This window comes from Alosa pseudoharengus, unplaced genomic scaffold (assembly GCF_046254945.1).
Source record: "Alosa pseudoharengus isolate Yale_2024_CS ecotype anadromous, Long Island Sound unplaced genomic scaffold, YU_APseudo_1.1 YU_APseudo_1.1_scf_21, whole genome shotgun sequence".
Classification (NCBI taxonomy): Eukaryota; Metazoa; Chordata; class Actinopteri; order Clupeiformes; family Clupeidae; genus Alosa; species Alosa pseudoharengus.
The window spans coordinates 12,615,822-12,631,232 of record NW_027468674.1 but is presented as its reverse complement, the minus strand read 5'-3'; the positions used below and the strand labels follow the sequence as shown (position 1 = coordinate 12,631,232).

The 15,411-nt window shown below is 45.8% G+C and overlaps 1 protein-coding gene across 2 annotated transcripts in view; it reads right to left on the bottom strand.

Annotated features, from left to right (window-relative positions):
• Nucleotides 1–519: 519 nt before the first annotated feature.
• Nucleotides 520–15,411, bottom strand: part of sec24c (SEC24 homolog C, COPII coat complex component) — a 35,562-nt gene continuing 20,670 nt past the window's right edge. For both annotated transcript variants that reach the window (XM_076297911.1, XM_076297910.1), the window contains exons 9-23: nt 14,318–14,456; nt 13,894–14,009; nt 12,552–12,676; nt 12,096–12,287; nt 11,645–11,738; nt 11,399–11,515; nt 10,813–10,983; nt 9,601–9,697; nt 7,135–7,280; nt 5,717–5,855; nt 5,397–5,515; nt 3,427–3,606; nt 1,459–1,650; nt 1,019–1,108; nt 520–725 (exon numbers count right to left, since the gene is read on the bottom strand). In XM_076297911.1, the coding sequence (XP_076154026.1) occupies nt 585–725; nt 1,019–1,108; nt 1,459–1,650; nt 3,427–3,606; nt 5,397–5,515; nt 5,717–5,855; nt 7,135–7,280; nt 9,601–9,697; nt 10,813–10,983; nt 11,399–11,515; nt 11,645–11,738; nt 12,096–12,287; nt 12,552–12,676; nt 13,894–14,009; nt 14,318–14,456 (2,058 nt within the window). In that variant the 3' untranslated portion in view covers nt 520–584. The remainder of the gene's footprint in view (nt 726–1,018; nt 1,109–1,458; nt 1,651–3,426; nt 3,607–5,396; nt 5,516–5,716; nt 5,856–7,134; nt 7,281–9,600; nt 9,698–10,812; nt 10,984–11,398; nt 11,516–11,644; nt 11,739–12,095; nt 12,288–12,551; nt 12,677–13,893; nt 14,010–14,317; nt 14,457–15,411) is intronic.

Below are 15,411 nucleotides of genomic sequence, written 5' to 3'. Positions count from 1 at the left end.
AGTAAAGGACTCATCTATCCATCCATGCAATTTATTCAAATCAACAAACCCATTAATAAACAAGCAGTCCACGCATACATACATTCAGGACACACACACACTCGCAAGCACACACACTCTCGCAAGCACACACACACACACACACACACACACACACACACACACACACACACACACCTCCCCAAAGGATCAAAGAATATGAAGTGCCTGGCCCAAAGCGAGAGTTAGAAACTAAAACCCAACAGAGACGGGTATCTGAGTCTGTCGGAGCCACTTCGTTCCCCCAGTCCACCTAAGTCCAGGAGCTCTGGATCATCACCTTCCAGGCGCCAGTGTTCAGAGGGAGCCAGACTGTGGAGGTGTGCGGAGGATGATGATGATGATGATGATGATTAGAAGAGGAGGAGGAGGGAGAAGTTTAGTTTTATTATTTCAAAATAAAAAGATAAAGCGCGTCTCGGATAAAAGAGTATGAGGGTGGGGGGTCTGGAGGGAAAGGAGTGGGTTGGGGGGGGGGGGGTGATGAGGGGAGGGGACGTAGGCAGGAAGTGGAAGGGGAGGGGTCTGAGGAGATGGGGGCGGTCCTAGCTGAGCAGCTGCCGAATCTCCTTGTGCATGTGACAGAGGAAGTCTACGTAGGAGGCGCCGCCGCTGCTGTTCTTGTCCTCCACCAGGAAGTGCTTGAAGATGAGCTCAAGCTTGTCGTCTTGCTTCACCACGATCAGCTGCGGACACACACACACACACAAGACAACGCAACGCAACGCAACACGGTCAGATACAACACAACAAAAGTCGGAGACACAACGCAAGACTGTTGTCCACATCATGGGGCAGCTTCTAAAACAGGTATTCATGATTATAACTACCACACACTTATTCTCGCTCTCGCAAGAGGCAAGGAGGAAAAGGATGGGAGAGGGAGAAAGAAGGAAAGAACAAACATCATCAGATAGAATGGAAGATAGAAAGAAGGGGGGGACCAGAGAAGAGAAGAAGAGAAGAGGCAGGCACTTACCTTCATATATCGTGACCTCTGGGCTCTGAAGGAGGCGATGATGTCTCGCAGCTTCTTTGAGAAGGGATTATCCAACTCTGGCAAACAGGTCTGCAGCGCGGCGAAATCAAACAAATGAGCACGAGGAGACCAAGGACACCACAAATAGATGAGAGTTAACGAGAAATCAACGAGAGAGCAAAGTTAACAAACGACAAGGTGAACGAGACAAAAGAAAGGGAATGGTGGTGAAGTGAACAAGACCGTAGAAGAGTTTTTACGTGGCGTGTGAGTGTGTGTCTATGTATGTGTTTATATATCTTTGCTTAAATCAACCAGGACCGGAGTACTACATTTCGCTCCTACAAGTAAATGTAAAAATGACAATCGAAATCCTTGAAATTAAATGTGAACGACTTTTTAAGGGCGATTTTAAAACGGATTTTAAATCGGCGGCTCACCATGCTGGGGTCGATCTGTCCGAAGGCGGGCGTGCCAAAGACGTTCTGCAGCAGTTCCTGCTGGGCGCTGGCGCCGACCCAGAGGAAGAGGTTCAGGCCTGTCTCCAGCAGGTACAGCCCACCCTTGGAGAGACGCTCCTCCGAGTCCCGGATGGCCAACGGCAACGCGTCGCTGTCCACGTCCATCTTATGCTGCACAGGGAAGAGAAGAGAAACAGTCAGGCTGTGGTCAATTGAGGACACTAAAGCAACGAGTATTGTTCCACGCATGGCATACGGCTATGCTGGGGTGCTAACTAAGTTAGCAACTTTGTTGATTGCAATGCAATTTCCCCATTCCTAACCAACTAAGTTGCTAACAGGTTAGCAACTATGGCTTTTGGGAAACGCACCCCTGTACAGTCATACAGTCGTGCGTAACTGCGTGCTTTTCTCCCATCTACTGGATCAGCGTTGTACTACACATCCACTTTCGCACAGGCCATACGCAAGATCCGTATGGACACAATCTTCCCTGAATAGTCATGCAAAAAAAAAAAAAAAAAGGGAATTGAAGAAAAAAAAAAAGTAAATAGTGCAGTAGATTAAGTGAGATAGTAGAGATGGAGTGACAGAAAGAGAAACACGAAAACGTGTGGAAAGTGAAAACGAGTGACAAAGGACTGAAGAGGAAGAGGGAGAAAAGTGTGAAAATGAGAGAGAGAGAGAGAGAGAGAGAGGGACACGAGAGACAGCAGGAGAAGGAAACATTGTTGAGAAGAGAGAATGCAGGAAACAGGAGTCGACCAGAAGAAACCCTGACCTTTGACCTCAAGACCTAAATTGTCTTGCCAGCTCTTTGACAGACCAGAAGAAAAGAGAGGACTGAGGTGTGAGACAGTGAGGTGTCAGGAGTGAAAGAAAGAAAGACAAAAGGAAAGAAAGAGAGAACACAAGAGAGAGAAAGATAGCGTGAGAGAAAGAGTGAGAGAGGAAGGGAGGGAAGGGACAAGGTGACAGACAGAGTGCCAAGAAGGAGACCGAGGTGCCACTTCACATGTTGAGTACCAGTGGAGATGGGGCAGGGCTCACACTGTGGTTATTACAGCACACACACACACACACACACACACACACGGCAACATACGTTCAAAACCTCAGAGATCCACAGTAAGGAGGCTTTGTCTAATTAAAGGGCTCATTAACTGGCTCATTAGAGGGGGAGAAAATAACTGGGTATTAAAAGGGGAAAGGAATGGAGACGAGTTCTCTGGTCTCAGATGGCCGAAACCTCCACTACAGAGTATATGGTAGCCGTCCACCCTTCAGTGAGTCAGCAGTTTTCAGCTGCACAGGTGCAGATGTTGGCATACGGCCACAGCGGTGTCAGACGCAAACAAACAAACAAACATGTGCATCATAAGTGTGTGTGTGTGCGCGTGTGTATACATTTCCGTATATTAATATAGAGTTCCCACTGTAAGTCAAATGTAAAAACCCATGACTTTACCCAGACAAAAAAACTGAATTTCCATGACCTACTATATAATGGTACAATATACCGACCAAAGATTTTAGTGTAGCCGCATAGCGTTCAAGACTGACTTTGTTGGAGTGGGAGATGACTAAATGGGCATTGAATAAAAAAAGCTGGGCTAACCACAACTACTCAAACAAGCAGTAAAGCTAATATGTGAAATATAACCAAATATATTTGTATTACTGTATTTTGGCAAGTACATTTTCAACTGCTACAACAAAATTCCCGGATATTCTATGACTTTGACCGTAATAAATATATAATTCCCTGACTTTCCATGTCTGGAATAGACTTTCCAAAATTCCATGACCTGTGGGAACCCTGTTTATATGTGTGCGTGTGTCACATTCATGTATGTTTGTGTGTGTGTGTGTGTGTGTGTGTGTGTGTGTGTGTGTGTGTGGTGTGTGCTTCGTGTGCGTCATGTGCGGGGTGCTGGCGTATCTCACCAGCGGCAGCAGGCGTGGGTAGAAGAAGACGTGGCTCTCGGCGACGTCCATGCAGCTGAGCAGCTGCCGCAGGTAGGCGCGGTCGTCCAGAGAGGTGTCGGCCGCCGGGTGCAGCACGTCGCTCTTCAGCACGCAGTTCAGGTAGACCGGCAGCAGCTTCATACACTCCGGCAGGATCAACTACAGCCACGGAGCGAGGGAAGAGGTGGAGGCAGAGAGGGAGGGAGGGAGAGAAAGGAAGAGTGAGTAGAAGTTAGTTAGAGCAGTGGTTCCCAAACTTTTAACAGGCATGTACCCCCTGAGACATTATGATCTTCCGGAGTACCCCCAACACCATCAATTGTTAACAAGTTTTTTTTTAAATTTTTTTATTAATATTTATTTTTATCAATTTTGTCGAGAATAGTGAATAGGATCATAAACATATGATACAAATCTCATCAATAGTCAACATATGATAGGCCTATAAATGTGCTGAATATAATGATTTTAAATAGATCTGCACCTAATCTCACACACAATCGTCTTGTTGAATGCAGTGATCTTATCTGCAAGGTGCTGGTCTTTGCCTTGTAACTGGAGATTTAACTCATTGAGCTTTCCAAATATATCACTAACATAGGCCAGCTTCGTCAAGAAATGTTCATTAGTCAGCGTTTCTCAAACTGTGGGTGGCGGAGACATGCCAGGTGGGGCGCGAACTGACGTGAAAAACAAGAGTTTTTTTATTATTTTTTTTATCTGTAGCCTAGGCCCAGGTAGCACCCGATGCGCAATGGACGCACTGTGTTATTCATAGGGAAGCGCTCGTGTCAAGGCAGCTTAGTTAGTCCCGACCTGAATGAGATTTTGAACGAGGTTGTGAGAGTTGTGGTGAATTTCATCAAGACCCGGCCCTTAAAAGCGTGTCTATTCTCCGCAATTTGCGAGGAGATGGGAGCTGACCAAAAGGCTGTACTGTTTCACAGCGAGGCAAGGTGGCTTTCCCGAGGTAAAGTGCTGTCGCGTGTTTGAGCTCCGAGTCGCCTCTTCTTGGAGGAAGAGCGCATGTTTGAATCTGCAAGCACGTTTACCAATTTACCCTTTCTGTCTCCACTCTCGAATATTTTGCTACGTTTTTAATGTGCAGTGCAAATGCGGAAGTTAAGTTACCAACGTGGAATAGAGAAAACGTTTGAAAAGGCATATGACTTAGATCTTTTTTCGTTTTTACCCCCTGAAATCAGTCCACGTACCCCTGGGGGTATGCGTACCCCAGTTTGACAACCGTGGAGTTAGAGGAAGCGTGACAAAGAGTGTCTGTTATCATGTATGTGTGTGTGTGTGTGTGTATGTGTGTGTGTTTGTTGAGTGTGGCCTTATGTCCTGTAGGTGGCAGCAGAGATGCAGTGAGGAGGTGAGCGGTCCATAGAGGCACTGCAGCGGCTTTGTGTGTGTGTGTATGTGTGTATGTGTGTGTGTGTGTGTGTGTGTGTGTGTGTAGATGGACGTAGGAATCTCCACTAAACTACCCCAACACAGCCTGCACACCCGTCATAACCGGCGTTGTTAATGCAAACAGATGCAAGATGCATCAGAGAACGATTCTGATAATGTGTGTGTGCATGCGTCTGGCAAGTTACTGTGCGAGTCTGTAAATGTGTTGACATGTTCTCCTCTCAACTATCTAACAGCTGAGTGTGTGTGCGTGTGTGCGCATGCGTGTGTGTGTGTGTGCGCATGTGTGTGTGTGCGTGTGTGTGTGCGTGTGTGTGTGCGTGTGTGTGTGCGCATGCGTGTGTGTGTGTGTGTGTGTGTGTGTGTGTGCGCATGTGTGTGTGTGCGTGTGTGTGTGCGCATGCGTGTGTGTGTGTGTGTGTGCGCGCGTGTGTGTGTGTGTGTGTGTGCATGTGTGTGTGTGCGCGTGTGCGCATGTGCGTGTGTGCGCATGTGTGTGTGTGTGTGCGCATGTGCGTGTGTCTCACACTCACCTGTCCAGCAGAGGAAGGGCTGGCACAGTTCTTGCGGTAGCAGGCCAGAATCTGAGCACACTGGTTCACCAGACCGTCCCGCACATTCTTGGTGGGGCTGTTGAGCACACTTCGGTATGCTGGACAACACACACACACACACACATTACTCAATCAGTAAGACATTGTAAGTTGATATCTTTAAGGATTAAGTCTTCACAGAGACTTCAATATGGCATAACAAGCAGAGACTCAGGCAACACATGACTGCCTGTGTGTGTGTGTGTGTGTGTGTGTGTGTGTGTGTGTGTGTGTGTGTGTGTGTGTGTGTGTGTACTCACCATACTTGGCGAAGAAGTTGATGATTGTGTCAGTCTCACAGTTGCGGTAGAGGTCGGCCAGCTGCATACAGCAGTTGACGCTCATGTTGTGGACCCGCAGTCGCCGCTGCCCACTGCAACTGGTGTACAGGACCGCGCACTGGACACGAGAGAGGAGACCAAACACACACACACAACTCGTCAACGCAGATAAAAAAACAACACATTATGAAACACACACTCTTTACCTTTCTTATGATCTTTACCTTTTAAACTATTCTTTGACTATTGCCCTTCTATGCTTTTATTTGCCATTACCGTTTGCTTTTGTACACACATACAAACACAGCAGCTGGTGTACGAAACCGCATACTGGACACAAGGAGACCAGACACACACAACTCAAGAGTCAACGCAGTTAAACACCACTATGGCCGAGACAAATTCACAAACTGGAAATGGTCGACAAGTAGACCGCACGCACGCACGCACGCACGCACGCACGCACACACGCACGCACGCACGCACGCACGCACACACCATCTCCACTGCTTTTTCAGCTCTTTCTTTTAAACACCAATTGCAATTCATATTACAACAGTAATGCCCAAATTGTAAACTCAGTCAGCGTAGTTAAACACCATTATGACCGAGACAAATTCACACACCGGGCATGGGAGACAAGGACACACACAACTCTGTGAACACAGTTAAAAAACATTGACTGAGACAGACACACACACACTTCCAGAGGATCGTTTGAAAGAGCTGTGTACACGTACACACACACACACACACACACACACACACACACACATCCACCCACCCAGTGTACTCAGTAGCGGAGACGTAAAATAAACACATTTATAAGCACCTGTACATGTGGTAACAAACCATCCTCTAATGGAGGACCATACGGAGGAGACGGAACGTCAACCCCTCAATGCCAACTTTTCAATATCTAGCATGTGTGCGTTTGCATGCACACATTCAGTGTGGTCTTAACGTCCAAGTGCTGGTTGAATATCGCGCACACACACACAGGTCAGATTCCTCAGGACTCAAGATGCAGGAGTCAGCAAAAACGGGGCTCACTGCAGCAGAAAGAGCTTAGGAATAAACTGCTATGGTGACAGTCCTATACGACTCCTCACTTTTAATCCCTATTTGCAATTCTCGCTCTCACTCACACCACACACACACACACACACACACACACACACAGCATGATGCTTTTCTGAAAGGCTATAACTCCTCTCTCCTGCAGGTCCACACTCACACAGGCATAAGGGGACATGCAAAAACCACCACATTAAATGTGCAACACACACACACACATACACACACACACACACAAGCACACACCTGCATCAACACACACACACACCTGCATCAACACACACCCCTGCATCAACACACGCGCACACACACACACACACCTGCATCATGGCCCCCGTTTCCTCGTTGAGCTTGTCGTCGTGCCTGATCTCCACGGTGATGGTCTTGTCGCAGTCGAGGCCAGCCAGCTCCACGTCTGTGGTGTTGCTCATGTAGAAGGAGCCGAAGAAGTCCGTAGCCCTGATGCCTGAACGAGAGGAGAAACGCCAAAACACCGTCAATCGCATTCGCCATCACGTTCACTAATTGTTCTGTCTTCAGTCCTGAAAACTCCATGGAATGTTTCATCATATTGGCAATAAAGCATTGACTAGACTGCACTAACTGTTGGTGGGCTTGTTTTGCTGGCTTTGGTTGTGCTTAACTCCTAAAACTGGTGAATATGTACAATTTTGAGAGGATGACGGCACTAATTAATGATGATGTTTTCAGCAGAAACTACCAACCCCCTACACCTCCCAGGCACAAATTCACATTTCAGAGAACTTCCTTAAAGGGGTGGTTCAGGATTTTGGACATAGGACCTCATTTCCAAGTAAGCAAGTGTGATATTTATCAGTGGAGACCGTTTTCAACACGTTTCATCCAGTCCTTCTAATTGCAGAGTTCGCAGGTGCTAGGCTAGCGCAAGTCAACGGTATGTGCTAGCCTGCCACTAAAAACAGTCTTACCCACTCCAAAGTACACCAGAGGCAAATAAATTATAACGCCAGACTATCGATGTAAATGTCTGTTTTTGATAGTGTTATTTCTAACGTTATTCTATCCTTGCATTTCAACGATCATTACATTTTGAGGGACTAGTTTCTTAGCAGCGGCGGAATTATACTTGCTCCGGTTAGTAGTACTGCGCCGAAAAGTAAACAGTAAAGCGCACTCCAATGGGGATACCTAGTAGTAGCCTTGGTAATATCAGTCCGCCGCTGAGATGCAAAATGACTACTACCAACTTCAGGGACCAAAGTATAACTATTGCAACGCGATGCGAGGGTAGTTGTATTTCTCACACTATTCTATCAACACAGACATTTACATCGATTGTCTGGAATTTGCCTCGGGTGTACTTTGGAGTGGTTAAGACTGTCTTTAGTGGCAGGCTAGCACATACCGTTGACTTGCGCTAGCCTAGCACCTGCGAACTCTGCAATTAGAAGGACTGGATGAAACGTGTTGAAAACGGTGTCCACTGATAAAGATCACACTTGCTTACTTGGAAATGAGGTCTTATGTCCAAAATCCTGAACCACCCCTTTAAAAAGATTTCCTCCTTTGACATGCATATTCATGGCTGCATACATGTAATTATCAAGGACCTGCCACTGCGTCAAGCATATATCATAATACAAGGTCAAACTACAATTCCCAAGCTCCAAACTATACATGCTAGGACAGGCCTACCCTGTGTGTGTGTATATGAGAGAGAGAAAGAGAAAGAGAAAGAGAGAGAGAGCGAGAGCGAGAGCGGAGAGAGAGAGAGAGAGCGAGAGCGGAGAGAGAGAGAGATTGCATATGGGACCTTTAAATCCAGGCTTATTCAAATAGCATTACATGTAGCATTTAATCCACAAAGGGACTGGGTCACAAGCTAAGCCACACTGTGGATTACGCAACAGCGGGTATAGGAGATCATATTAGGTACAGGAGTCCCCCTGCCTTTGAAGCTCCAATGGGTGAACCAACCTTGACACGACACAGACATGCATTTAGATCACTATGTCCCATCCCCAGAGTACTAAAGCCATGAACTGTGTGTTGCTAGAGCCTTGATCTGCCTTCTGACTCACATGATCAAAGGTCAAATCAGAAACTAAGGTCAGACACATTGCCTTGCTGTGGCTTAGCTTTAAGGACCGGACACTAAACACCCATACATACCCAAAGGGTGGCAACCTCGGCAACTTACAAATGTATGTAGTGTTGTCATGATATCAAGTCAATATTTAGATTTTTTTTCTACTTTTTTACCCATACGTTCCCAAGGGGTGATTGATGGATGGGCTGAGAGAGAGAGAGAGAGAGATAGAGAGAAAGACAAAGAGAAAGAGAGAGATAGATAGAAAGAAAGAGAGAGAGATAGAAAGAAAGAAAGAGAGATAGATAGATAGATATAGAGAGAAAGAGAGAGAAAGAAAGAGAGATAGATAGATAGATAGATAGAAAGAGATAGATAGAGAGAAAGAAAGAGAAAAAGAAAGAGAGATAGATAGATAGATATAGAGACAGAGAGAGAGAGATAGATAGATAGATAGAAAGAAAGAGAAAGAAAGAGATAGATAGATAGATAGATAGAGAGAAAGAAAGAGAGATAGATAGATAGATATAGAGAGAGACAGAGAGAGACAGACAGAAAGAAAGAGAGATAAAGAAAGAAAGAGATAGATAGATAGATAGAGAGAAAGAAAGAAAGAGATAGATAGATAGATATAGAGAGACAGAGAGAGAGATAGAGACAGAGAGAGAGAAAGACAGACAGACAGACAGACAGACAGAGAAAGAGAGAGACTCACCCGTGCTGGTGCGGACCCTCATGACTGCGTCGAAGCCCACCTGCTTCTGCACGTCCCGCCGGAGGTCGTGCAGGAAGCGCTCCTGGTCAGACTGGGCCTAACGGTGGACAAGACAGAGAAGCCGCAAAACCATCATCAGCCACAATGGTTGATCCAGTGACTTTATCCAGTGGCTCCAGAACTAAAGGCTAAAATCCGTAACTTCGTACAATCTTAGGCTACATATAGCTGATGCCAGCGGTTGCATGAGGCCATTGACTTCAGAGTTTGGCACTGCTTGTTGCATGAATGTGAAAAATGCTACAGCATGGCACCAAAAGAGACAGAGATAGACATGACTTGATTACATGGCACCATGTGAAATCCTACATAGATAGTCATTTATAATTACAAGCGAATTAACGGTCAGCATGATGGCCACAACATTATATGTCTGGGCCGCTTAATCCAATGACCTTGTGGTTCTATATGGAATCTGGTTTGACACAAGTGAAATGACAGACCACTGGGCATAAATCTCAGATTACCAACCTGCTGGTGAGAACAGATAAAACTGTGTGTGTGTGTGTGTGTGTGTGTGTGTGTGTGTGTGTGTGTGTGTGTGTGTGTAGGTGGAACAGGAAATGGATTACGGATCAGTGACTCAGGATGGCAGAACGCTGGCAGTTGCTCTCTGAGGCAGATTTATGTATTTCAAAGACCTACATTTTGAAGACTTGGCTTTTTGTATCAAAGCCACATCTAGTACAGTGTGGGATTAGATTTGATCAGTACAGGATGGACAGGAATTCTACGGAAACCTGTTTTCGTTGGCATCTTAAAATGTCTTTCTTTTCCTTGTTATATTAGTGGTTGAAATACTGATCATTACACAGAGCACAATTTGTCATTGCTCATCATCATGGAGTGCTCATGGAACCCCTCATAATAAGTTTGGAACACAACCTCATGAAATGAATGACTTTTGAAAACAAAATGTAAAAAAATGAAAATTCATTAAAATGGTGGATATAGCGCTTTGGAACACTGGGAGCGGGCCTCCGCTATAATCAATGGCACTGACAACAGTGACAGCAGTTCATACATTCGAAGGAAATTAGACCAGCCTTCTAAAACGGTCTTTTTTCAGTTCCGAACCCGAAGGACCCCGGGCCTTACTCTATATACTTTACGAGAGACGCGCCTGGTAGTCCTCTGAAGTCGCGCGCTCACCTGGAAGTAGGTGTACTTGTAGATGGAGCCTCCGGTGGAGGTGGGGACCACGCCGAGCGTTGCCACGTCGACGTACTGGTTGGGGAAGAGGAAGAGGTCCACGCTGCAGCCCTGTGCCACACACTCCTTGGCCAGGTTGCTATAGAAACTGACCTGCGGCTGGAACAGCGCCTGGGGAGTGTGTGTGAGTGTGTGTGTAGAAATGACAGTCAGACGGTGGAGTAGAGGATGACAAAAGAGTATGAATGTAAGCTATTGTGCTACTAGTGAATAGGTCACAGCACAGCATGTGAAAGGGATGTGGAATGTACCTCAGGCCAAAACACACAGAGAAAGAAAGTGATAGTGATGATAGAACAAGGCCAGAACAAGGCCAGGTAATGGAGACAGTAGAGAGAAAGAGAGAGGAGAAAGGGGAGAAAGAAAGAAAGAGAAGAGAGAAAGAAAAGAGAGAAGGAGAGAAATAAAGAGAGAAAGAAAGAAAGAAAAAAGGAGAGAGGGGGAGAAAGGACAGAGAGATATAAAGTAGAGAGAATGAGAGAGAGAGAGAAAGAAATGAGGAAAAAAAAAGAGAAAAAGAGGTTACCTTTTCTTTGTCTGTGCCAACCTGCTTCTTGTCTTCCCGGTTCTTCAGTTTCCCAGGGGCCTCAGCGATGGGCAGAGACGTGTGGAAGATGAAGAGTTTCCCAGCACAGTCAGCCGCCTGACCACACACACACACACATTAATAACAGAACACCAGTTTGGATGACTACAATCAACTCAAACCAACACGATAGATATACTCTCAAACACACACAAACTCTCTGCTGAGTGTGTGAAGCTGTCGTACCTTCAGGGCCTCCAGACCAGCCTGGATCACAGGGCCAAACACTGTCTCAGTCTCCCGCGTGTCTGCAAACATCTCAGGGATCTGGTCCAGCAAGCTGACACACACACACACACACACACACACACACACACACACACACACACACACACACACACACACACACACACACACACACACACACACACACACACACACACACACACACACACACACACACACACACACACACAATCACACACACACACCGAAAGTGACTTTTATGAACTGATAAATTATCTCTTGCTTACAACCCGTTACACCAGAAGATGAAGGGTACAGACACCGAGACAGAAAGAGTGAGAGAACGAAGGAGGAACAGAGAGAAGGAGAAGGAGGTAGAAGAAACAGAGAGAGAGAGAGAGAGGGAAAGAAAACACAGCGGAGGATCACGGGACTGTATTCAGGAAGTTACCTCTCGATGACGACACGAGACTCGTCGACGTTGACGAGGAAACCGTCGAGCAGCGGCACGAACATGTCGGCCACGTCGGACACCACCATCATCTGGGGCTGTGCCAGCGAGGCCTTCACGTTGTAGAAGTGCAGCACCTTGTTGTAGGTGACGAAGCCCACGCGCACCGATGACGGCACGTCTGGGTTCTCTCTGGAGGAGAGCGAGAAAAACAGGGGACTCAAACATCAAGGTGTGTGTGTGTGGGTGTGTGGACACTTGCAATTGCCAACACAAGAGTTCATTTTCTCTTGGATGAAACTCTCTAACGCACACATGTCTAGATCTATGACCAATTTCAATTAATGTTCAGGAAAGGGAAATCATCCACCTGTGGAGTTTCATCCGTTTCAGCCTATGTGCATTTGTGGCGTACCTGAGCAGGTATATCAGCCTGTGTGTGCATCTGTGTCATACCTGGGCAAGTAATCCAGCAGTGTCTTGAGCTCCTGGCAAACGATGTTCACCATCCCGCTCCGCACCGCGTTGTAAGACACGTCAATCAGGAAGATGTAGGCAGGGGGCTGAGGAAGCTTGTTGTTCTGTAACACACACACACACACACACACACACACACCAAAATCAACATCTCAACTGCTTGTTTACCTCCTTGTTCTAAAGACCAATTGCAATTCATATTACAACAGTATTGCCCAAATTGTAAACCATGTGCTTCAAAGCATTACTGTGGCCTCATTTGGTGGTCTAGACAGCCATGAATTTTGCCTTTTATGTTGATTTAGACATGTACCTTGGCCAAACTATCAAGGCCACACTGTCAAAGCCACACATATCTGTGCCTGGCCTTTCAACTTTACGCACTAACTACACTACACTACACACAGTCTGCAATTACTCTTTAACCTGTTGAGGAGTACAGTCACAAATATGTGATTAGAATGTTTGCGAACCGAGAGTTCCACATTATGATGTGACAATTACCCTCAGATATTTCCCCCATAGACTGTATTGAGAACACTGAAACTATAGATCGTTTGCGTAGAATTCTAGAAGGAAACAGGAAAATAATTCACTCCTCAACAGGTTAGGAGGGGTTCACAGAAGGCTTTGTTAAGTGTGGTTGAGTGAAACAGGACATGTGTAAACAGGACATGTGTAAAAAGTCCTTTTTTAGCTCCTGACATATTCTGGACTTAAATGTCTCTGTGTGAGTTATGGACATTCCAGTGGCTATCGTAAGTCCCTTTGGATAAAAGTGCCAGCGAAATACCTTATTGCCACATTTGCTGCAGCATTGCCAGCCTAAACATGCATTGCGCAGTCCGGCTGATCTCCACTACTATTGGTCCCTAGTGCTGTTGAGAGTAGTCAAAAGTGGCTAGGAACTCATAGCCGCCCATTGAGAGCTCTAGGTAAGTAGCTTCACACTAAAAACAATACCTACTAGTTTTTCATCGTCATAGGATTGATAACACTTGCTTAGATAAGTAAGGGATAATGTATAGAACACCGGCCATTATCAGGAAATAGGTCCCTACAGGACACAGCTGATCAACCGTCTGCTTTGACTTTTGAACGAAGTTCCAGTCCTTGCGGAGTGATATGAAAGACGTGAATAAGAAGCACAAAACCCATTTTCCTTGACAGCGGTCTGTTATACTTAGCAACGGTCTGTTATCTAGAAATATCAGACTACCGAACGTTGGGAAGGCCCATTCAAGTGAATGGAGCATTCTGCAGCATTATGAAGAGCCGTGCAATAAGCACTTCTAGCAGCGTAGTGCTGGTGAGATTGTACCTTGCAGTAGTCAACAGTGGCTAGGAACTCATAGCTGCCCATGGAGAGCTCTGGCCGGTCGTAGCAGTCCACCCTCTTCCCTGTGTGGTCCAGATGCTGGAAGTAATGGGGAGGGACTGTGGAAGCAGAGAAACACACAGACATGTCAATCAATCAACCAACCAATCAGTCAGTCAGTCAGTCAATCATTAATCAATCAATCATTTACATTTATTATTAGGCCTAAACTGTACAAGTGAATGTCTCCATGTATATATGTGAGCATAAATGTGTGTGTGTGTGTGACAGAATAAATGATGGAGTGTGTGGATTTGCTTCTGTAAATATTGGTGTGTGTGTGTGAGAGTAAGTGTTTGTGTGTGTTTGTGGATTCACTTCCGTAAGTATCGGTGTGTGTGTGGGTGTGTGTGTGTGTGTGTCTCACCCTCTGTGACACAGCTGCAGAAGCCGCACTGGAACCTGCGGCCACCCTCAATGAACTGCATGTAGGGACACATGTAGGCCTTGCAGCGGTTGCAGCGGATGGGGCCCTGCTCACCGTGATCCACGATGTACGGAGGCACCTGGGGAACAGGGAGAGGTGACAACAGCCTTCGTGAACACAAGATTCCATTCCGCTCCGTTCCGTTCAGATCAGTTCAAGTTCATTGTCATATGCATACGAGTACCACAGCAATGAAAAACAATGTTCCTTGGCACTCTCTCTCAGCACCAGTCAATAATTAACAATTATAAATAACATTTAAAAACAGCCAAGCACAGTAAACATAGTAACTAAGCTCAGACCTCAGCCCTATTTCCTGTTGTACTATCATTCAGTAGCCTTATTACCTGGGGGAAAAAACTATCCCTGAAACCTGATGTTTACCTCTTTGTGTGTGTGTGTGTGTGTGTGCGTGTGTGAGAGAGAAAGAGAGGGGGGGGGGGGGGGCACAAACATGTCTATAGAGAGTGTCTGGGAAACAGGATGCGGTAAGAAGAGTCTTCACAAAAAATATAATTTCCTCTTCCCTATCAGATCTGCTTCATATTGACAGACCATAGAAGAAGAGAGCAAAAGCTATGGGGTAACATGAGGTCAAACTGATGAGGAGTGTCTGGAGGGGTAACATGAGGTCAAACTGATGAGGAGTGTGTGTAGGGGCAACATGAGGTCAAACTGATGAGGAGTGTGTGGAGGGGTAACATGAGGTCAAACTGATGAGCAGTGTGTGGAGGGGTAACGGAAAGAGAGGAATCAAAAAGGACAAACATTAAATCAAGTGATATCAAATCAAATCAAAACAAAAGCTCACATTTACAGCACAGGCTTACCTTTGACTTATCTTACTCTTATCTTATCTGCTCTAGAAACCAGCTAACCTAACCTTTAAGAACCAGACATAATAGGAAGAATACCCCACGACAAATGCAAGATTATATTCGGAAAATACAAAAAGACATGTCTGAGATATGGACGTAATATGAGCACTCATTTTGTAGTGGATGTATTTGTATTGTATGAAAGTTTATGTCTGT